At 41.4% G+C, this 23,798-nt stretch overlaps 1 protein-coding gene across 5 annotated transcripts in view; it reads right to left on the bottom strand.

Annotated features, from left to right (window-relative positions):
- Positions 1 to 1,720: 1,720 nt before the first annotated feature.
- FBXW11 (F-box and WD repeat domain containing 11) overlaps positions 1,721 to 23,798 on the bottom strand; it is a gene marked incomplete at both ends in the record, with an annotated part of 59,928 nt that continues 37,850 nt past the window's right edge. For 4 of the 5 annotated variants that reach the window (XM_079542485.1, XM_079542486.1, XM_079542488.1 and 1 more), the window contains 9 exons: positions 1,721 to 1,882; positions 3,343 to 3,421; positions 4,480 to 4,590; positions 5,191 to 5,309; positions 6,458 to 6,707; positions 7,675 to 7,793; positions 8,388 to 8,525; positions 18,300 to 18,390; positions 18,915 to 19,101. In XM_079542485.1, the coding sequence (XP_079398611.1) occupies positions 1,721 to 1,882; positions 3,343 to 3,421; positions 4,480 to 4,590; positions 5,191 to 5,309; positions 6,458 to 6,707; positions 7,675 to 7,793; positions 8,388 to 8,525; positions 18,300 to 18,390; positions 18,915 to 19,101 (1,256 nt within the window). The remainder of the gene's footprint in view (positions 1,883 to 3,342; positions 3,422 to 4,479; positions 4,591 to 5,190; positions 5,310 to 6,457; positions 6,708 to 7,674; positions 7,794 to 8,387; positions 8,526 to 18,299; positions 18,391 to 18,914; positions 19,102 to 23,798) is intronic. The other variant, XM_079542487.1, reaches the window with a different exon arrangement.

Below are 23,798 nucleotides of genomic sequence, written 5' to 3'. Positions count from 1 at the left end.
CTGGCCTTCCACTGCACAAAGAATAAAGCAGCCGCTGAGTTTTCACTAAGTTACCCTTGCAGCAACGTTCTTAACATCACAGTTTCTTAAATGAGCTGCTCAATGTGTATTCAATACTGCAATACCTCTTTTGACACTAAGAAATACGGTCAGATTTGGGGTTTTAATTTAGAAAGGGAGGATAAGGACACGCATGAAATACTGCAGGGAATACTAGTGATTCCCTAACACACAAGCAGGGCAGAACTGAAGTTCATATGAGCAATGGGTTGATTTAAATGTACCTTACACCCAAGTTCTAGTGGAGCTGGACGTAAATATATTTCCTTAGATTTTGAAGAAAATAAGCAAGCTCCATTCTCTGCTGATTCTGTGTGCTAACCCTGCATCACAGCATGAGACTTCTTGCTCAGTCATGGGCCTGATTATATTAAATAATTACTGGTTCTGAAACTCAGTCTAGCAATGCCCAGCTTTTGGCCTCGATTCTCTGTCGAACCCAACATGCCACTGGATCTGATGTCTATCCAGAGAGGACATCACCATGGCCTTCCTCAAAATAAGCAGGAATTCACCCAGCAGGAACAGCAGCCAACACTTTCCTGAGGGATGAGTGCAGGTCAGAGGAAAGTGACTTTTAAGAAACTATCTCAAAGAAGCCAAGTGTTTCTTCACATGGAAAGCTGTTTCCTAGCCAGAAAGAGAGATCCTACAGAAGGAATGGAAAGAAGTCAGAGACCATAGCAGGAATAAACACATACAGACAACGGAAATCCAGGCTTACACGAAGAGCCACAGTGTTTAAGCCAACGACTAATTACCTACTTTACATAAACCCTTCCAGCTGAGGCAGTAGTACTCCTAATTCCTTCTGTTGTGGTGCTCCCACTTCCTTGAAAGCATGCGGTATCAGCATGGGCAAACACAGGGCGCTGGAGAAAGGGGCCACTGCTCTTTGCTAAGGCAATTTCTACATTTCCAAGCCCCAGCACTCACAGCTATTTATAGTGTGAAGTGCAATTGTTGGCAGCAACGCAGATGACACAAGAAAAAGAAACCATTGTTCTCACAAACAGATCTACAGCAGAGCTTTTACCCACCGTGCTTGAACAACGACAGGAAGCGGACTTGCAGAAAAACTGAAACAAAACAGGTTAAGACCACGTGCCCTGCTTTTGACAGCTTTGTCACACTGCCTAACACAACATTATTTCTAGTTCTGAAAGTCCTCCAAGATACGTATGGTCATCACAGAATTGCTCACTTGTGATGAGCGTTTGTCCAAAGATCATATGTATTTTCAGTTTACTAGGAGAACATTAAGATGCTCGTTAAAAGATTTCATCCTGAGATGCCTCAAAAGCTCCAAAAGATTCTGATTTCACAGGATATTTGCAATACCTGTACCAATGCACCAAAATCTCCAAGAACATTGCAAATACCCAGTAACTTCCCATATTATATCTAAAGTATCCAATTACAGGAGTTTATAGGGGACGTGAGGATGAGATATCATGACATGGCAAGTTTTGAAAGCTGAAGCACGACCATGCATGGCTAAGTAATGCAAGAAGTGGCATAATAAATGTCTGTTTTCTTAAGGAAAGCAACAGTTTACTGTTTAGAGTAATACAACCTGCAGGTGAAGTGATAAATTTATAAACATGTTCTGTGTGAAGAGACAAAGACTTACCTTCTGAGGGTAGTAAAGTGCAGACTGTTATCTGGAGATGTAAGTGTATGTTCTAGATGGAGAGCGGGTCTCGTTTGGGGCACTGGGTGGCACATTTAAGAAATCCCAAATCAGAATTGTATCGTCATGGGAACTACTAATGATCTGAAATTCATCAAACTGGAGCCTAAAGACACGTCCTGAATGTTCCTGTGAGAAATGAACAGTAGTTAGCAGGCCAAGAGGAGGATAACATGTCATTACATTTGTGCTCACACAGATCTGGACGCGGAGTGGTGCGTTAAAATTTTGGTGCACTAAGAAGCCCTTAGTTATAATCACACTTGAGTTTAAAGAAAAGCAGTTTTCATATATAAACTTTGTCCAGTGTAACACACAGCTTTCAAATAAAATACTTGTAAGCTCTGAGTCTCCCTGCAGGGGCCCACTGCACATGTTGAGGCTGACATTATTAAAGACTAAGGCAGTCTATCAATTAGGAAGCATCGATCTAGAAGACTGGCTGGCACTAACAGTCTACACCAGGGATACCTTTACCTACAAAAGATTTTGCATTCAACACTGCTGCTAACCCAGCTTTTTCTAGCACTAACAGACCACATCATGGCTTCATCTAGGACACATTGCTGCAAGAATCAGCATGGCTCACTCATGGAGCACGTCCAAATGCTGCCAATAAGGAAAGGAGGTGTAGGAGCTCCACCAGCTCTTTGAAAAAACCTCAGAATGGATGTCCAGAAAAAGTTTTCCTCTTCCTCCTGCTTACCCATTTGTTAATAAATTTAAGAGGAGTATGAGACCTTTACTAGAGAACTAACTAAAGCTCCCAGACTGATCTCCAAACTAGAAGCTGAGCTACAGTACACCCACAGAAGGGAAAGAAGCAACTTTTTCCAGGAAAACTACACATACAGATTAAAAGAATAGTTAAAGCTCATCTTCACACAAAGATTATTCAAAAGAAGAAAAAAAAAGTAAGTGCTTTTAGGAATATAAGGACTTCTATAGTGTTGGAAAGGCCAAACACAGGCTGAATAAGCCAGTTACCATCATATGCAGACAGTAACTTTGGGTTGTTACGAGACTGGAGAAACGTCTGACTGATTCCTGAAGTAAATTTAAAAAAAGAAGTGCATGAAATTTCAGTTTACTGTCGGAAACCAAAACTCTCAATATAAGGAAAAACACAGCTAAACCAACAGCCTCAACTCTGATAGTCCTCAGGGGCAAGGGGAGTTCCTCTGGTAATTCTTTCCACTTATCCTCCCTTCTCTTTGCATGCCTCCTCCTTTCAAACTGAAAGGTTAGGAAAAAGGTTGAGGAAAGACTCAGAATTTCAGCCCCTTTAATAGAAGGAAATTCGAAGCCAGCATGACAGTGGTATTAGGGAACCACGCCAGTAGCTAAAATGATTTAACATAATGTTGTGATTTATTTTTTAGAGTCTGTGAGAATGTCTTAATTTTTCATTTAAACTTCAGTTCAAATTGTTGATGATACGTACATTTTACTTCATTTTTAGCATAAGAAATAGCCCAGGCTTTACAGAGAACCCCCTGAATTTCTCATCTCTCCTAAGGTAAGGGAATAAAATGCCTCATGCCTTCAAATGGAAAGTCTGAAACCTCAAATTAATACATCATACATACCACTAACGTACGCAAGCATAATGTACTTGCTGGGGCACGAGGGTCAAGAGCAGCTTGCAAGTCCCAAACTTTAATTTTGCTAGAAAGTAAGATAAGAAGGTTATATAAGCATTGTTTCAAATGTAAGCACAGAAACATCTAAAGGCAACAGACAGAATTCCAGATCTTTCCTTCAGCTGATTTATCAGAATCGAGCAAAACATTATAATTTATCTTCACTAAACTACTAAAGCTGAATCTCATAGGACAGATACTTTTGTATTTCTTTTTAGAAGCAAATACAGTGATGTCTTTGTGATGGCCCAAGTGGGTTGTTTATACTCAAGACAAACTAACTACGTTTGTATACACAAGCCAGTTTGGAACTGCAGAGGATCTCAAAAGCCCACAACACTACTGATGAAGTGTGAAGATCCAACAGGAATTAAGCAGGGACTGCCAACCCCAGAGGGTTGATAAGTCCAAATAAAAGGCTGGAGACTAACACAGTTCAAGAATTGTTTTCAATAGCTCTACTGTTCACTACAAGGAGAGTTCATACAGAAATAGAACTGGAGAATTTGGATGTGAATGTACATTGTGCTGAATCTACTGCACAGGAGAAATACCACTTTCAAGGCAGAGCAAATCAGAAGTGCTCATGGTGGGGCTCCTGCCTTTAACCTACGAGAAATAGCCACTGAACAGTTCTGAGGTCCCTATGTGACATATCTGCCCTCACAATAAATATCTTCAGTGTCTTTGCCTTGAAACAAACAAAAATTGAAAAGAAAGCACTGATTACTCTGAGTACATGGACCTGGAAAGGAGCAATTTCTGAGGGAAGACACAAAAGAATGCACTTTTTTAGACCGATTCTCACTTCAACCAAACAAAAGTTTATTTTCTGTAAGAAGTCAGGCACGAGTGCCAAATAAATTCTGTGTGCACTGTGCACTAGAATGCACCAGAATAGCAGTTTTAAGTATACAAGAAACCGCAGCCTGATAGGCTGAAATGCTGAAGCAGAAGCCACTTCAACAGTGATCCATCTGTCACATCAGAAAAGACCCTTCATACCGCAAACAAGGCCCAAAGGCTTTCAGAATGCTTTGTTAAGGAAGGCAGAACATTTAGAAATTGCTCTCAGAAACTTACCCATCATAGGCTCCACTAACAATCCTCTTGTTGTCGAACCTGATGCATCGGACCAGTTCTTCATGGCCTTCTAATACTCTTAAACAGGCACCACATTCAATGTCCCATAGCCTTAAAAGAAAAGAAGAAAGTCTGAGCACTTCAGGCTCAGTGCTATCCCTTCACTTTACACACAATGATTTAAGCATGCTTCTGAAGGGGTTTCTGCAGAAAATACCACAATTTGCTAAAAAGAGCAGCTGGTAGAACTAGAAGACATTTGCAATTCAGATAAAACTGCGTTGCAGCTGCAGTACATAAAAACTAATCTAGACACTCAAAATTACATGCGAGTAAAGGTTGTATACTTGCTAGATTATTTTAAGAAACCTCAACATACTTTTCCATTCTACATAAATCAGTGATACTGGAGGTTCAGAAAGCACGAAAACCAGTGACCAGTGTCACCATCTCTCAAGTAGAAAACAAACTATTTACTAGGTCATAAACTACAGGAACAGACAGTTTTGTTTCCGCTCGTCTGAACCTCTCAGCTTCACTTTTTCACATGCATGTGATATATTAACTTTCAAACAGAACAAAATTCCAGTCGTACAGCATCTGCTTTAATAGCAAGACATACTGAAGATGGTTTGCAGCAAAGGTCAGGGGAAATCCTGTTATCGTGTGGAAATGCACACAGATACACAGTGACAGCCTGCTGGCACCCACCTAATGGTGTTGTCAGAAGATCCACTGACAACTAGTCGATCCCTGTACTGCAGGCAGGCAATGCCACGCTTGTGCCCATTGAGAGTACGAACAAACTCGCACGTACTTGTACTCCAGACCTATGGAACACGAGAAGGATGTTTCTTTGAGAATTATGCTCAGTGAAGGCTTCTGACTTCCAACAGAAGCTGTTACAAACTCATAAGCAGAAGTCTGAGGCTGACTTTTGCTGGGCAGCAGAATGAAAACTTCCATAGTATTTTTACAGATAAAGAGGAGGCACGTGGTGTTAGTGGAAGATGGCATTACAGAGCCTAGCAATGACAAGAGCCATTGGCTCTGCTATTGTGCATCACATCAGAGAAAGTCTGTATTTTCAAGTAGTAGATACTGGTCCAAACAACCTTGAAGGGCTGATGGCACTTCAATCTTGATAAGTAAGTAATCCTTTAAAAAAGAGAATATACTATACAAAAATAAGCTGTATTTTTTTACCAAATAAATTGCTAGCAATCTGCTTCTAAGAGAAGACCAAAGCCACAGCCTATTAAGGCTTGGTGGCTGTTTCTTCTTTAACATTGAAGTATTTGATCAAATTGGTTCATTTTTAATGAACTGCTATTGAAGTTGTAATGTAAAGGATTCATGTAAAGTAGCTCATTTCCAAAACAGTGCAGCGGGTTTCTTGGCAGATATTGGGACATGGAACTTCCAAGTGCTTTTTGGCACAGTACAGAGTAGCTCTGGTTCTAGAGAAGGAAGGGTGGAAACGCTTTTGTTATATTAGTACACTCTGGATAAGTCAGATTTTCTGGTATGTAGTAGTTTTCAAATACAGCATTTTAATTCTTTAAACACAGCAAAGTCTGGTTTAACTGGGAAGGTGTGGTATGGAAAGGCAACTGCTGATAAATTTCACGTCTGGAACAGGACTGCCAATTGAAATTTAAAAAAAAAAAAACCATTTGGAAAAAGGCACAAAATGTGCCACATTTAACAAACAAACCCATCTCGAGATTAGAGTTCAGATGATGAGTAGGCTTTACTTTTTTGAAGCTGCACGACAGTAACCACAAAAATGCTACAAGACTTGTTATATGCATGAAGACATTAACAACTAGTCAGAGGAAGCAGCTAGCTGAATGGGAAGGAGAAAGGCACAGAACTGTTTACAAAAACTTTGGCTACTCGGATTAGAATTGTAACTTCCAGAAGCTTTTCTGGCTTGGTAGGGATTCCAACCCTCAGGAAAGTTCTGCCAACTTACTTTAATGGTCCTGTCACCTGATGCTGACACAATATACTTGTCATCAAAGTCTACCACGTTAACAGCAGCTCGATGGCCAACCAAGACACGGCGCAGGGTGATGTCAGTAGGTGATGCCATATCCCAGACAGCAATAGATCTGTCTTTTGAGCATGTCACCATTAAGCCGTTACTGAACCTCAAATGAAGCACTGCTTCATTGTGATGAATCAACGTGTTCAGAACTTCACCTGTATTTACATCCCAAACTCTGCAAAAGAAAAGAATTTTATCCCAAATGAAGGAACTATGTGCATTGTACAGTGCAAACACATACAGCTCTGCTACCATATTCAAGAGAGCTCTCTGGTTTGGTTTGCCAACACATCTTTAGGTTATGGAAGAGCAGAAAGGAACTGGGGAAATATCTTGGTTCACTTCTCAGTCACAAGCAATAATTAGCAGCAGTGTGCAATTAGGCCAGAAAAAGCCTAAGCTGGGCCACTGCTAAAAGAAAGGGTTGCACAGTAATGAAGCATGACTCTAGAACTTTTCTTTCTAAGTGGATTAGAACCTGCGTAATGTACAAATTGATGAAGCAAACCGAAAATAAAGTATACTTTTCACTTTTTAAGAGTTTTATACCACTGAGATAGCGATCACAATTAGCACACATTGTACCATTTGGAAAGAAGTGGCCTTGTGGACTTGCATCAAGTGAGTAGCACTACTGATTTTATAGTAACTGACAGTAACTGCTATGACCAGTTCTTAATTTCAATAGATCAGTACTGATATAGCAATGGAAGCCACCAGGAGACAAGGCCCTTCCACTGATCTGTACCTCAGCATCTGCATATTTGAAGTCTCGTGTTCATTGTCAACTGCTCCACATATAAAGTCTTCTTTCATTATAGCTCATAAGTAAAGTATGTCAGAAGGTGACATAAGAAACCTAAATGAGGTAATCACCACGTAACCAGTGCATCAGCCATTCTACTTCATGTTGTGCTTTGAATGATACAGGTCACATCTCTTCACAGTGCTTAACACTACAAAGCATGAGACAGACTTGGAAAAAAATTGAATATGATGCTTTGCCAAGTGCAAATACCTTACTTTTGGAATAATGGTATCACACTCACATGAGGGATGTTTTCTGACATTTGGAGATTATTACAAATATTCCCAACCCTGATACTCACTTTTTTTTTTTTTTTTAAACTTTTAACACTCACCTCACTGTAGAATCTGAAGATCCAGTTACAATGACCCTTTCATCATACTGCAGACAGAGAACTGAGCCAGTATGTCCTGTTAATACTTTCAAACATTCCAAGCTTGTTTTGTCCCAAATCTATCAAAAAATAAAAACTATAAACAGCTTGCCAAGATCAAGAAGATAGGTTCAAAAAACTTGCACACTGCTGCTACTGAGAGGAAAGGAAGAAATCTGGACACAGCAGCAAGAACCCTTGGCTAAGCTGCATGTCCAGACAGCGACTCTTGTCCTCCCTTCTAACTTGCTGAGCCTCCTTGATGCAAGGTTTTGGCATTACAGTGAAACAACCAAGGATCACAAAAAGACAAAAGCCTGTTTTACAAAAAGAAAATGTCACGGCACTCAGGGACAGCTTCCATGAAAGCAGCTGTTTTCATGAAAGCCAACCATTTGGAATGACAAAAAGACACAGCTGACAATAAGTGCTACACAGTCCTCTTTCATGCAGGCAACTCTGATTTCACAAGTGTTTCTTTGTAGCCAGTGGTATTGATAGCCTGTCTGCTGAGTTTCTAAGACTTTACAGGGGTACAGAAGGCATTCCTCACAAACCCTGACGAGAGAAGAACTGCTGGAAGAGACAAGAGAACACATGAAGGAAACAAACAGCTCCCCCTCCAAGACAGAACTACCATTCATACACAGAGAAAAGACCATCCAAGGGCTTACCTTAATGGAGTTATCTCGTAGGCCACTGATTATCTTTTCATCATCATACTGTAAACAGTAGACACCTTTGCTGTTCTCAGAACGGCACTGGATCCTTTGCAAATTATGTCTCCCACATCGCCAGTTAGATTCTATAGTCTAACAAGAGGTGAAACAAGGGGGGTTAGGCTGCATGCTCCAGTGTGATTACTCCAAGAGGCTCAGCAAATCTTTCTCACCGTTATGAAGTTCATCCTTAAGATTTAAATGCAAAATTTATATCTGTATCTCTCCCAACCACCCATAAAAATGTTTTAAACACCATGAATTTAGACCTTCATATTTTGTCACGACAAAAGCAGCGTTCAATGCTGAAAATCATACTCAAGCAGCCTTCATGAGAACATTCAGAGGAACGATCAGAAAGATGCATTTCAGTTTCCCCTTGTACATATGCAGTCATCTGATAGCAGCAGCAAAGAACTCGTATGGTGTGTGCTCAGCATCACTGAGTAACCAGCACACAGACCCCTGCGCCTTCCTGCCCCTGCCCAGCCTTTTCCCACATTAGCTGTCATGCATCCAAGGGACTCTGAGATACACAAATTTCTGCTAAGCACCTTAAAGCATTAAAAGAAAAAAAAAAAAAAAAAAAAAAAAAAAAAACCTCAGCAAGGAATATAAAATTTAAACAATCTGAAGAACAGCTAAAACTTACTTTTTTTTCCTCCTCCTCCTTTCAGCTAACAGACATAACACCTTAAAAGGAGGCAAACTATTTCATGGCAGAACAAGAATTAACTCCATCTTGTGATCGGCTTTCCTGCTTGTGAGAAGACCAGTGGTGGCTTCAAAGACATGTGAGATATGGGATTTTGGTCAGAAGGTCTGCACACAGCTCTGGGACAACACCTGCAGTACTCTGGAGGCTAAAATGCCTTTCATCTTCCAGCACAGGCACCAGAACAGCCCATGTATTTGACTGCTTCCCTGATGCTCTCCACAGTGCTGCACGGAATACCAGGGTACAGCTGATCAACGATCAGATAGTTTGGAAAAAATATTTACAATCAAATCCTAACTCTAAAGCAGTATCGGGCACTTCTTCAGTTCCATGCAGTTCTTCCTCTCCTCTCCAAGTCAGAAAACAACTAAAATGATAATTAAAGACAAAAGTACAGAGCAACTATGACCTCCCAGTTCCAGGAAAATATGCCTATTTTAGCAGAAAACTTGGTTTTCCGTGCACTTACTCCTTCAGTTGTCTCCCATTACGCAACTTGGAGAGAATTATCCACAATTATAATACAAACCTGATGTACCATGGGAATTTGTCTAAATGAGAAGTACTAAAGCATGCTGGAAAAGCACACTGACAAGTTATTCATCCCTCTCATTCTCTTCCAATCTGTTGGGGAAGCTAATGAAATTAAGACAGCAAGTCATCTGCCAGTTCACGATCAGCTTTTCTGGCCAGTTAGCCTGCTGCTGATCATCAGACTGAACCAGGCTCAGGCTGCTCAGACCTGACATTGGCTCCACTTGGGCTCCTGCTCTGAAGGTAGCAGACTGCTCATTTTGCTACTTCCTCAGCATGGGATGGATGTGTCAGGAAGAAAGGACTCTTCAAGCCTCATCCGAAGATTTGTCACCTGTGCTTGGAGGGCAGAACTGCAACTCGTTAATTCCCTCACTGTCAGAGCTCATAGAGTGTAGCCTCTGGAAATAGCAGAGCATTTAAAACACTAAAAGCACGAGCCATTGTAACTAGAGATCTGAAGGCAAGATATTTAAAAATGCAATAACTAACTGAATACACTGGAGATGAAGTATCTCAGATTCGAGCAATCCAATTTAAATAGCCTCAGAAACCATGTAAGTTCAGACGTCCAGTTCTAAGAAGTCACCTCAGGGAGAATTTCCCTACAGGAACGTTCTCGGAAAGGTCAGAAACAAGCAGTTTATGCACCACGTGCTGGATTACTCAGACCTCCAGGCACTGCAACACCATTTGAGCACCTTTCACACCTCAGGTTCCTGGGGCAGCTACAGAATACATTAAGAACACCACCAATCGGTTGTCTGTAGCAGTTTCCTCATCAGAGCAGCAGTCGGGAGGAGTATGCTGACCAAACATTTTGGGACCAGTGTTGGCTTAATTCTTAGCAGCTCACTGCAGGAAGCGACATAATAAGCTTACTACAAGAAAACACTGGCGTCAGATAAAAGAAACTAAGGTATTATTTGCACCTACATGAAGGCACCATAAAGCAGCAAGTCACGTGCAGGTGCACATTTTAATTCTGCGAGTAGGTATCATTTCATTTGTAGGTTATATAGTGTGGCTACTGTGGGAAAATACTTCATGTTTTTCGAGAACTTGTAAAATCCCCTTACACTGCGTAAATTTCAGTGTGCTGGGAAAGTAGCCACAGTACACAGAGAATATACAGCAGCATTTAAATTAGCAACAGAGTGAAAACAGATGTGTACGTATGGAGAAATAACATTATTTTAGATGACTAAATACAGCTGAGTGGGTGGGCAACCTGGAGGACCCTCTGAAAAGGAACATGTTTAATACAATACTGGCAACCACATAAAAGCTTCTGCTAGAGGAGATTTCTGGTTGTTACCGAATGGTGCAGTTAATAGGTTTTCAGCTGCAGTCCTTCCAGGAGATATCTCAACACACTACGTACACATCCAGTAGGTGTGTGTGTGCATATGAGCAGGGAGCAACAAACTGCTCTGTTTTATAGACTGTTACAAGCATCCTGGGGTCAACGCTGAGAGACTGCGTTTATTTGCATGCTACAGCAACAAACCTAACGCCAATTGATGCAGCACTCTCCTGCATTTTCTGTAGCAAGTCTCCAAGGTAGCAGCCCCTAAACTTGGGTTTCACAGCTGAAAGCAAGCAGTGCAGAACTCTGCCTCCTCGGCTCACAGGCACAGCAGTTTCACACACTTCACTAATGCTCACTTAGGGCGATACCAGCTAGCATGCTACACAACCACCAAAATCTGGACACAAGGGATAAGGAACAAAGGTGAAGATAAAATGTCTGCCACACAGAGAGCCATTTAGCAGCTGAGGAACTGCAGAACTGGACAGAAAAAGGCACTTAGAGAGAAAATCTCCCAGAGAAGCCCAAGATACAGAGGAACAGCCAAGTCTTCAACACAACAAGGTAAGTTCACTGGTACAAAGACAGTAAAAAAGATGCAATCCATCTGGACTAGCAGTTGGAACATTTGCTATACTTCAGATGGTAAGGATAATCTATTATGAGCAGGGTTGTTTTTTTCCCCACGTTTGATGACGTACCCCGTGTTCAGTTCCTTGCTAAAAAGGGGTTTTTTATCCTTGTGAATATTATTGCAAAGCAGGTTTATCTTTACCCCCAAAACCAAGGAGACTGTTCCCTGAAAAAACACAATTCTCAGAACAAAAGCAGCAGGAAAAGGAACCACAAACAGAGATTCTCTCAAGGCACTGGGCATTTACAGCAAGAGCAGCTGAAGCCCCAAACTCTTATTCTTCACACATTTGGAGTTGATCCTGTGTCGTCAGGGTGAAGAGGGTCATTCCTTATGAAGTTAAAAGGTTTGATATGGAAAGATGGAATGACAGGGTTGCATTTCTGAGGAATTTCCTCTTCAGACTCCCTAGGAAATTAAAAAAGCACCAAACTTCTGAACAAGGATGCTGATTCCAAAGATCCCAATGGGAGTCCCTACTTCACTGCTGGGTTTCTACTCTGCTGTTAGCTAGCAAAAGTCAAGCAGCTTCTGTAGTTTCTGTAAGAGTCTTATGAGAAAAGGCTGCATGATGCATGCTGCCCAGGAGGCTTAAACTGCTCCTTAAGAGCAACCTGCAGAGGGCTGGCTGTCCTGTCCTTACTGCAGCAGTACTAAGCACAGCATTTCAGACATCACAAGGCTGACTGTCATAGGATACTGTGTGGCAAAGCTTCCCAGTTGCAAAGCCTACATAGGAAGTTGAAATAAACAGTGACATGGTACTTAAATGCAAGAAAGTAATCCTAAGGAAAGGCAGGCTTGTGTATTTACCTGAATACCCAAGTGAGAATAAAACCCATCTCCATAAAGAATCACAGAAGCAAGACTAACCAACAGAGAAACAGGGATTGATTATAATCCCATTAACACATACCACACATCAATAGTTACGTATTTTTTTACAGTTCAGGGCACGTGTCTATAAAATAAAAAGAAAGGTGCACTTCCACATTAAAAAAAAGACAGAACATTTAGTAACTGGGTTTCTGATCTGACTTGTAAGAGTACTGCACACTCAGGCTATGTTGTTACCTTGTGAAGAGCACTGAAACTAAAGCGAGGCTAAAGAGCTAGAAGCGAACCACTGAGCCACTCCAAGTCCAAACAGTGCATGGGCTTTCAGATCAGCTTGGGGTAAAGTATCGCTTTCAGTCCAAGACCAGAAGAAAAGCCATAAATGGTGGAGTCAAAAATATTAACAACTCTACAGAATAAGGAATGGGAAGCTTTTCCTAGCAAGTATCACAATTTAATCACGTGGTTTTTTGGGGGCAGAAATTAAGACCTAAAAATTATGTTCCTATCACTTACAGCTGCTCAGGTAAGATCCAAACGTGAGCAGTCGAAGTTGATGAAGCGTTGTCTTTCTGCTTGCAACCAACCTGATACATACGAAGCTGCTCAATGTAAAACTATCCCCAAGACTCACTGCAGCCTTACAGAATCCTTTTTAAAGCCACAGAAAGAACAAATCAGATGCTGAATGAGATAGATATGGACAATGGAATAGGTTCATTTGTTACAGAGGAAGAGAAGACGACTTGCAGAAACTGTATTAAAGGCCAGCAACACAAAAGGGAAACCCTAAGAAAAAAAGCTGACTGCGTAATAAAGATTATTTTATAAAGCATAAAGAAAAGATAAATGTTCTCTCAGAGTGGCAAAGTGATGTTGCACATCAGGGACACCTCAGGCAAAAAAAGAAAAAAAAAAAAGGGGGCAGAGACAAACAGAAGTTTTAGGCCTAAAGAACAGTAATTTAGATTAGGACTCCTACTGCCCAGGACGATGGATGGCTCTTGCTGGTTTTCTCTTTGATGCTCCCCTCATCTACAATGTCCATCACCAATACACTGCATGCTTCAGAGACGCAGTGAAGTGCCAAGCTTTCAGGTTACAAATGCAATACCAAAATATACTGAGACTTTAAGTGGACTCCTGCTATTGAAGTGAGAGGAAAGTAACACTGCAACTGCACAAGAAATCCGTCTCTTCCAGACCTGGAGAGGAAGTGTTAAAAACGTGAGCTAACATCAATGGAAGCAGAGAGCTCCTGCGAAGTACCCTGATGACACACAGCTGCTGTACACTCTGACAAAGTGCAGTGCTGATGAAAAACTGAGTTGTTGTATCTTTTAGTTCCCATTTGAAACAACTTCACACACAGCGCCATAAAAATACAGTTCTATTTAAACAGGTACTTATCAGCCCTCACCAGAGCGTGAGACCAGTTGAAATACTCAAACAGGAACACAAAATCCCTCTTTCAAACCTTCCAAAGAAAACAGTAGCCTTGGCTGCCCATTTGTGCAAAGCAGGAGTGGTGTATGCAAAGGGAATGAAAAAAAGCCCAGCCAAGGATCTGCCCCATGACATGGAGACCCCAGACCAGTTTTCTGCCCCTCTCAGTTGTGAGAGTCAAGGCCTGTGCCATTTGGTCTCCACCTCAGTCTGTGGGCCAGCTTCACATTAAGATGTGCCTTTCAAGCAGCTCAAGTATGAAAATGTGAAGCAAAAATCACATTTTAATTCTAATCTGAATTAGGTGGACTTAAGTTTCCATGGAACCAAGATGAGAACTTGTCATGTTCTCAAAGATAAGGGGAACATTTATGAAACAGTCTTCTCCACTCATCACATGGATACTTGTGCTAGATCTGCAGGGAAAACCAAATAGTTGGCTGGGCTTCACAAATAATATGGAAAAAATCCAGGGACTCAGGGTTCTGCAATCAGCAGTATTAAGCTTCCCATCTTGGCACGCTGCCCATTAACACAACCCACTCCAAACAGCTGACCATCACACAGCCCTTCAGGACTGCATCCGGTCACAGGACACCCTGCAGCAAAAAAAATTCCATCAACAAGTCTCACAAACCCAGGTTTCGTTTTCTAAGATATGCCCCCAAATGGGTTTGCCCCTATTAGAAAAAAATCCTACAGAAGCTTGGCAATCCAACGTGGGACTTGGAGACATTTAGCATTGCTGGACCACCTCTTGTGAAATGAAACCTTATTAAATATTTGGCTTCACAGTGGAGGGAGAGACCTCTTTCCAAGAATTTGGTTTCAGATCTCCAAATGTCCTCTTATTTTCAAATCTGATTATTTCAGAAGTGACATTATGTTCCTAAAATGTGTTTGGCACAAAATAAACAAACACTGGCACTAATAAAGCTTCAGAGAGGCAAGGGAGCCTCATCTGCCAAATCACAGCCTGTCCTACCTTGTAGTTAATGACACTTGGTGGTTGCATGGACTTTTGACCTAAAATGCAAATAGATTCCGAGGGAAAGAATTCACATTTGCTTCTTATCATTCCTCAGTTTTCCTTCCAATCATTAATTCAAGCTTTGAATTACTTTTCAATTCTGTCAGTCAATCAGAAGAATAGAGGACATTGCTCTTAGAGCTCATCTCCACCCACAGAGCCAGTTCAGCACCAGCTCCTGCAAACGGAGGTCTCTCCTCACATCAGGGACAGCATAGCCAAGCTTCATCTTCATTCTCCACAGGAAAAATACTGACTGGTTTGATTTTCTGTGTCATCAAGTAGCTTTTACTGTATTAAAAATAAAGAAATTGAGTCCACCAGATGCAAGATAACAGAGATACTAAGATAATCACATTGCAGTGCTAATACAGTAGCCTTAGTAGGAGGATGAAGGGAGTGTCTGCATCTTTGGTTCATCATGAGCTGCCTAAGCTCTGACAGAAGATGAAGATCTTATTAAAGGCCCAGACAAATATTTAAAGAAAAAACATTTTGATATTCAGAGATAGAAAACTCTTCAACACTGCTAAAATGGAAGTCTTATTTAAGAGATTCTGCATATTGCTTTGAAAAGCAAAGAAATGGGAAAAGTATGAAAGTAAGGGAAAGTGTAACTGAAGGCATAAAAACAACAAATAAAGGCAAAATCAAAACCAAGCAGAAGAGAGTTAGGAAGTGTTCCAACCCTTACAGTTAAGTCTTGTTGCCATTGTTACCCACCACCTACATTTTCAAACAAAGTTAAAAGCTTCCTTTGACAGTTCTTTAGGGAAGCAATTTGTGAAAAGTGCTTTAAAAGGGTGATTTATAAGTTAAAAAAAATCTAATACACTCTGGGAAGCAGATGAATTATAGGACTCCGGGTTATTAGCAAAAACACCAACCCCACTCCAGGTTGGAAATCTAAAAGCAGCAGTATTTCAAAAGCCTGAAACATCTAAGCAGGGCAAATGCTGGCATGGTACAACACCACCCTCACCCTTCTGCCTTTGCTTCCAGCTGAGCCATTCCCAAGAGCCCATGGGGAAACATGCTGCCCGTATGAACCCAACAGTGATGATGCTGGAAGCAGCCACTGCTTCAAGCAAAGACTTCTCCACTCCAGAAGACTGGACAAAGATGCACTTGGTTCCTGAATACGGACAAACAGAAGCTTACATTTTTGCTAAAGTGAATTTAAGAATCAAGAGCCCACAGCTGACAGCTCCAGCATCCTTCCAGCTTTACTTTTCTGCAGTAATACCCATGGGCCACGTACGGCTCTGAGGTTAGCTAACAGTACCTTAAATTCTACCCAAAAAGCTACAGAAGTTGTAAGAGCAGCTGGATTGGCAGGCATTTTGGAATGGGCAGGAACTGAAAGTTCATACACGGATGAGAAGACAACTCATTTCCCATGCTCATTACTCACTTTGCTATTTTCAGGTGGTAGTGCTCCCTGGTGTTCTACACACAGCACGTTCCTCAGCTCCAACCCGACACAAGGTAACTCCTCACATCACATATTCAACATTCATCACATCATCCACCTCAGCATGATATGATGAAAAAACCAAAAATGTATGAACTGGAACTCGGAATACAAGCACAGTGCTCAACAGAACACTATTTCTTGACACTGATATTTTCTGCATATTTTGAATAGCTACTTACCAGGCACCACAGTGCAAAAATTCTCTTAATTTGAAGGTCTAATATGTTTACCATTATTTTAACAAAATTGAGTTTTTCAAGAAACATGTTTGCTACAGTATATATTTTTAGTGGCACAGTCTTCCTCTTCAGGATACTGAAACGTTTCACTTTTAATATTTGCATTAGTAATGGTAAGGAGTGAAACACAAGAGTCTGGTCTTTTTCCCCCTCCTCACTTCCTGCTAGTAAGAACCATCCATTTCAGAAGCACCGTTTCTGTGTATCTTATCAGTGCATCTCTAGTAGCTAAAGAATCATTATTAAATAACAGGCTGTCAAAGTTTAAAGGCTACAGCTTCATAACCCCTCAAAGCAACACTCCATCTCTAGTAACCAGAATAAACCTATGTAGATGTTCCACTTATACCTTACTGAATGAGTACTGGAAGAGAACAACTTCTAAAATCTGGGATAAAATAATGTTGAACTTCTTCAATATTCTACACAATTTCAAAGGCCATCTTTCCACACTGCTTTTCTCCCATTTTTGTTACTGAACAACATCAAAATTTTGCTGAAAACAAAAGAATATCACATCAAGAGTTGCCTTTAATTCCACGGGCTTGCCATTACTATAATACCACTGCCATGCCTTACACATACAAGACATCTCCTTTCAAATACTAAGATGCACATCATTCAGATAGCAAGTATCAAATTTGATCTTTCTTTGCCTATGCAACATTTAACCCTTAGTTCTGATCCGTAGATGTTTATAAATTGTGTAACAGGGGTTAAAAATATATGGAAATTGGATTATATTTTGCAGCAGTTACGTTTTACAGATAGGCTAAGAGTTCTGAATAATTTTACAGAGTGCCAAGCAACACAGACTCATGTTTGCCATGGCAGAATGATCCCATTAGATCACATCTGCCTTAAACATCAAAACACATTTCCCCACTAACGAACTTCAGACCAAAATTTCATATCCATCATGTGGTTGAAATAAATACTATAATGCCTGAAGTATCACTGAAGAGTTCAGTGGTGGGTATACAGGAAACTGAGCAAGACTGATATTCTGCTGCTAAGTAGAATAGATGATCCTTATCAGAAATACCTTTAAAAAGTGAGCCCAACATTGTTACTCCAGAAAGACAACCACCATTTTTGTATCAGACAAAAGATTTCTCCTTTCTATTGCCTCCTTACCACCGATACCCCTGCTGAGTTTGCTACAGTAGGACTAATTTCTCTAACACAAAAATCTTCAAAAAAATTCCCATCCAGTGCAGAAAGCTGTATTTGTATCATTTGCAGTTTTACGAGTAACAAGTTACTACAGGAGCTACACTTCAAAATGATTAGCATTTAGTGTTAACTCTCAGATCATGTTTTAAGTGAGTCTAACGAATATATCAGAACATTCTGAAGGACGAAGGATCGTCTCCGAGTAAAGTTTCCTAAAACGGCCATTTTATTAAAAACCACAGACCCAAAAGAGCTCCAAGATCTTTAAATGCAAAAAGGACAGTGTTAACACAAAGCTTAGAGTAACACAAAGCTGCTGAGGGTATTTCTTATGCTTTCAGAGCCCAGAACGTAGTAGTAATACGAATGCATACAATATGCTTCATCATTCCAGCATGCACCTTTGAAACATTAACCACAGAAATATCATTTCTGCTGCAGATATTACATGTCAGAAAACATACCTCTATGTCCTGTATTATCTTTGGGTATAAGGACCTGTAAAACGAATTTGGGGGGCCATCTGTTGGTCTGTTTTTAAACAGGTACTGATCCCTAGAAAGAACCAGAAACATATTTTTCAGTTTACTACAAAGAAACAGAACTGCAAAGGAATTCAAAATCTGCACAGAACAAAAACTTACGACACATTCTTACAGAATACTTGCAATAATTTTTAGTATTGAAATTATAACCCTTGTGACTTCAGAATGTGACTGCTGTATTTGAAAAGAAACAGGTGTTTTCCTTATGGCTTTCTGATTGAGGGTTCTCTGCTTCTCAGGGCTTTGGCCAGCAGGGTGTCCTCCTCTTGCACAGCTCCTTACACCATGCCTTGCACTTTCTTAGGCACACCACTAGAGAGCACAGAGAAACAGGTTCCTAAAGCAGAACACCTGATACCTTCATACATCTTTGTGAAGGATGAAAAGCTCTTTGCCGCTGCTGCCACAAGAGTCCACAGAAGGGATAAGGACTGCAGTGATGCTCACTATCAATTGCTCTCTGATGGAGCTCACAATTAGCTCAGTCTATCAAGGAGAATGCAGTACAAGATGAATTACTGTCTTGGTACTTACCAACACCTTCTTTCTGACAGTCCCTTCCACAGCGGATCTGTGCGTACCATTCTTTCAATCAATTTTTTCCATAGCATTCCCTCAGAGATGACTCTCTGCCACTCCTTACATACCAGCTCTGCTGCACAGAGTGATCTGGCATCAAGATAGGAAAGGATGTTTTCTGCTATGTGATCTAAGCCTTGCTCTACAAAGAAACAAAGGCAGTCGACACGTCAATCACTTCACAGTGAACTACTGAACACATTTTACAGTACACTGAGAGAAAGCTAACGCAGCTTTATTTAAGGCACTGCAGCAGATATGATTAGTTATACCATACACAGAAGCATCAGTTACAAATTAATCCCACCAGGTACACCAAAGTATCTATCTCCTATCTCCTTAGTCCCTTCCTACTACTAGACTGTCCCATCTTCACAGAAAGAATGAGAGCAAACTAAGCTTCACCACTGTGCATCAGCAGCAAGAAAGCATTTCGCTGCTTCTCAGCACAGAATCCTGGATGTTTTAGGCACATAATCCATGAGGCTACATGGTCCAAGAAGCAGGTATTCCTCAGTATCTGTAATACAAGGTTGTAATATTGATTCCTGCTGCCTGTAACATCAGATAACTCAACCTAGCAGAAGATAGACTCTACAGCAACAGACACAGACATCTCCAGGAGAAGCATTAGCAAAGCCCGGAAAAAAAAAAAAAAAAAGATTAAACATGGGGACCTCTTTTGTATTTCAGCTCTACAATCTACAGGTGCCATGGCCTCTCCTTAATTCTGGGTACACACCATGCCCTGCAGCCTGGTGTAAGCGGGAGAAAGCAGTGGAAACACGTCAGACAAATTCATTATGTGGACGTGGTGCTCTCACACCTCAGGCAGTTATGCTGATTCATGGGTGGCTGCCACCAGCCTCCACGCTCAGGGAAGTTATTACTGAAGGACTACACCAGCGGAGGAGGGCGGCTGCAGTTTCTCTGCAGCTACAGAAAAATTCAAGAGGAATAATTTTTTTTAAAACAACATCAGGTTTAACGTAGTCGCATTCAGTGCAGCACTTTTTGTTGTCCCAGCAATATGATTGTTTCTAAGAAACAGCTGCAGCCTGCTCAGGATCACCAGAAGTCAAGTACTTCTGACACAGTGACAGCTCGTGACTCAGCTTCTGAACCATACATGCTAGCCCGAAGTAACTCTGGTTTAGCTTCAGAGACTTCACAGCGTATGTATAAAACAGCCATAATAAAACACAGTATCTTTGCATCTCCTCTTCACCTGCTGGGATAGCTCGTGGATGCCTCATCCCTGGAGGGGTCAAAGGCCAGGCTGGTCTGGTGGTTGGTGACCCTCCACATAGCAGGGGGTTGAAATTAGATGATCACTGTGGTCCTTTTCAACCCAGGTCATTCTATGGTTCTGTGATTCTCCCAGCCCTGAGCACACCATGATAGAACAGAGATACGTGTTTGCCTGCTGACCACGCAGGCTTTCATAGTCAAAGAACAAGCTCAGCAATGTGCATGACAGGATTGTAAGCAAAACTCCACAGCTCCAACTGTGCTCTTGGGAAGTACTGAGTTCTTGGGAAGAACTGAGATGTCACAGACACAACATCTGCATGGAGATTCCCATGCCCTAACTCCACCTGCAGCATAAGGCATGACAGCAGTAAGCCAATATGCAATAGTTAATAGTGGACTGGAGAAACATTGGCATTTTGGATGATCCTAACTACTAGAAGCAGCTTAAAACCATGCAGAAGCCACTCACGTAACATATTCCACTAATTCTAAAATAGCAAGCAAATTTCTCCTGTTCATATTTCAACTCTAGTGCCTCTGGTCCAACAAGACATCACTGGTAGGTTTCCCATAAGCTCTCCACTGCTACATGAGAAACCTAAACCAACTCCATTTTCAGAGATAACATAGGCCACATGAAAAACAACTTTCAAAGTAGGAGATGATCATTTTTTTAATTTTCCACTGTCTCTCATGATGACCTCCTTCAAAATACTGGGGGGGAAAAAAAGAGAAACTTTTTTTTGTAAAGAATTCAAGTGCTCATTAAGTCCTCCAGTGCTCTGTACATGGGCTTAGCCTCTGTAAACTTGAGCAGCAATGAAAAAGAAAACAACACGTGCAGCTGAAGAGCACTTGGTTCAGTTCTCCCAAACAATTCACAGAACTACAGAAAGGCAGCTCCTACAATATTTTCAAGGCCAGTCATAACAATAGACTCCAACAACTGAATGGTGGCAAGGTCTAAGTAACCAGGGGTCTCCAACCCAACCACTTCCAAGGCAGGGAAGTCTCTCCCAACAACAGAGCACCTCAGGGCAGCTATGAGCAGCACTACCAGCAGCTTGTATTGGTACACATTGTGAAAGCTGTCTTCCACTCTGCTCCATCCCAACCTTGCTAGTAACTATCAACTTAAGGATTCTAAGCACTGTTTATACTTAGGACACATTGAAGTTACTGTGATTTGGCAGCTTTCCCAAGGATTCTCAGGGCAACGTAATCATTGCAAGGTCCTTTCTCAAAGTTAAAAGCACAAAACCACTGGGAAACAAGTTGATAACTCTACTCACAGTGAAAAGCAAAGGACATTGCTTGTGAAAACAAGACAGCTCTGCTTAGTAAGCAGCTCTCTGATGCTGATGGTTCCAGGTGCTACCAACAGGGCACAGCATGCAACAAAACTAACTTAAGAACAACACGGTGGTGCTCAACAACTCAAGATCAGCCTATGTGGAGGACATGGCTGTCAGGCACAGTGTAACACTCCAATCACACAACAGTTGTTTAAGTGTTTTCCCAGCACACTGCACCGCGTTCTGAAAAGGAAGAAAGTTTTCCATGTGAAGCACTGAAGCTCCCCAAGCAAACAATGCAGAGGATATAGCAATTAACTGCTGTTAAGTGTGAGTGCTACCCACAGAGCAACACACCAAAGTCTGGAAAAGCTCAGGGCTCCCATTTCAATACACCATTTCCCTTTTCAGAGCACCCTCCTCTCCCTCTTCAGACCCAGTTGGTGCTTTTGATGTTCTCCCGGCACAGATGCCATGGTGTGGGGCTGCAGATGCATTATGATTTGCACAAGGATCTTTAGGCAAGTCATTAGGCAATAAGAAACACTAGGAAATTACAGAACTGATAGAGTGGCCAAGATCAGGCTGCTATGTTTCAAGCTTGAAAAGGGAGGTAATCATTGATGCCAACAGAATGTCTGTAAAACAGCAGGACAAGAGCACTGACTTTCAGTGCTCTGCCATCCCAGAGCTCCACGATGCTGTCCTGTCTCTACCACGTGAAAGATGGGTTTAATCAGCTGCAGCCTGCCCGAGGAGCAAAGGCACACACAAAGCTAATCTTTTCAAATGACCTTAATTTTTCTTTATGTTAGAGGAATAACCCACTCCAGCTACGTCTGGGTTCCATAAAAGCTGGCAGCATGTGAATGATGACAGGCAAATGTTTCATCATCTGCACCTTAAAGGTATGAAAGAAATCTTTTACTTGAGCATCTGAAAGACTGCAGGTGAATGAGCAAACAAATCAAAGCTCATCAAATAACCTAGTTGTACCACCAAAGGAACAGCTGTCCTCAGCAGGCACCTTCTGGTTGGAGTATCACTATGTATCTCTTGTCAGAGATGGGACAGCAGGATCCATGCTGAACAAACCCTCCTACTGGATCCTTCTCTAATTCCAGGCCTGAGAAGTGTAATGCTGCCAGACTGGCTAAACATAAAGAACAGAAAATCACCACACAGGCATACAAACATTCATAGATGGGGAAAGTTAAATGTTTTTAGCTGATGAGTCATAAGCGAACTCCGAGTCTGCCCTTTTTACAACCACACACACTCAAAAAGGAAGGGTACGGGAGAAAGCATCCATGCTGGCACCCGACTGTTGCTGTCACCTTGCTCACAGCTCTCAGCAGTCTCTGAAATGTAAAGACCACGGACATGCCATGTGCATAGTCTCACTTCCCAAGGCAGAACTTGACAGACAATGCAGGACGTTCAAGCAATGTTCATACACACTCATGCTACCATAAAAGTTTATCTGTTACTGCCATCTCCTGGCAATGAACTAAATAATTACCCCACCACAAAGCAAGACAGGAATGCCAAGGAGCTGTAGAGTTACCAATAGTCAACCCAATAAAAAAGCATCCTGCAAAGCATCCTCTGAACTGAACAATGCACACACTGGCCTCAGCCCCTATTCTACCATACTTAGATCATCTTTCAGAAAGCACCAAATAAAACTAGGTCTGCTTTAAGCAGAACTGAATTGCCTTTAGAGTGAGGAGGGCAGTACCCCTTGCTTTCCAGCAGCAGGTTAAGCACTTTAGAATAGAGTACAAGCAGCAAACAGCACACTCCTTCATTGGAAATCCATACTATTTGAAATCCTTTGTGTAAGAATTTCAGTGTCACTTAGGCAGTTTTGGTAGCTTGATTCCCATTGCTGTTTTGAGACTACCAAAGAACATCAGGTTCCCAGTCACGATGGCAGGCAGCAAACACCATGCTGGCTCTCCACCTTATCTCTTGTGGTGCTAAGCAAAGACAGGATTGGCAAAGCCCACCACTTTCCCTACTTAAAAATGTGATCAAGTAATACAGCGAGTACATTCATCAGCTTCTCTAGTCCAAGTGCTTTCAGTTTTCTTTTCCTTGTGAAATACTATTTTTTTTTTCAAAATAACAGTTCTCCAGATTAAATATCATTGTGCAGAACTGATTATGACAGACAAAAGCAGAAATGTTTTATAATTGTTCAGTTTTCAAACAACTGCATTCGAAAAGGCAGTAATACTCCTCTGAAAAACAGCTGCGAAAATCTGAATCCACATCCACCTCATGC

This window comes from Tetrao urogallus, assembly GCF_951394365.1.
Source record: "Tetrao urogallus genome assembly, chromosome: 14".
Classification (NCBI taxonomy): domain Eukaryota; kingdom Metazoa; phylum Chordata; class Aves; order Galliformes; family Phasianidae; genus Tetrao; species Tetrao urogallus.
This window is presented reverse-complemented; position numbering and strand designations above follow the sequence as displayed.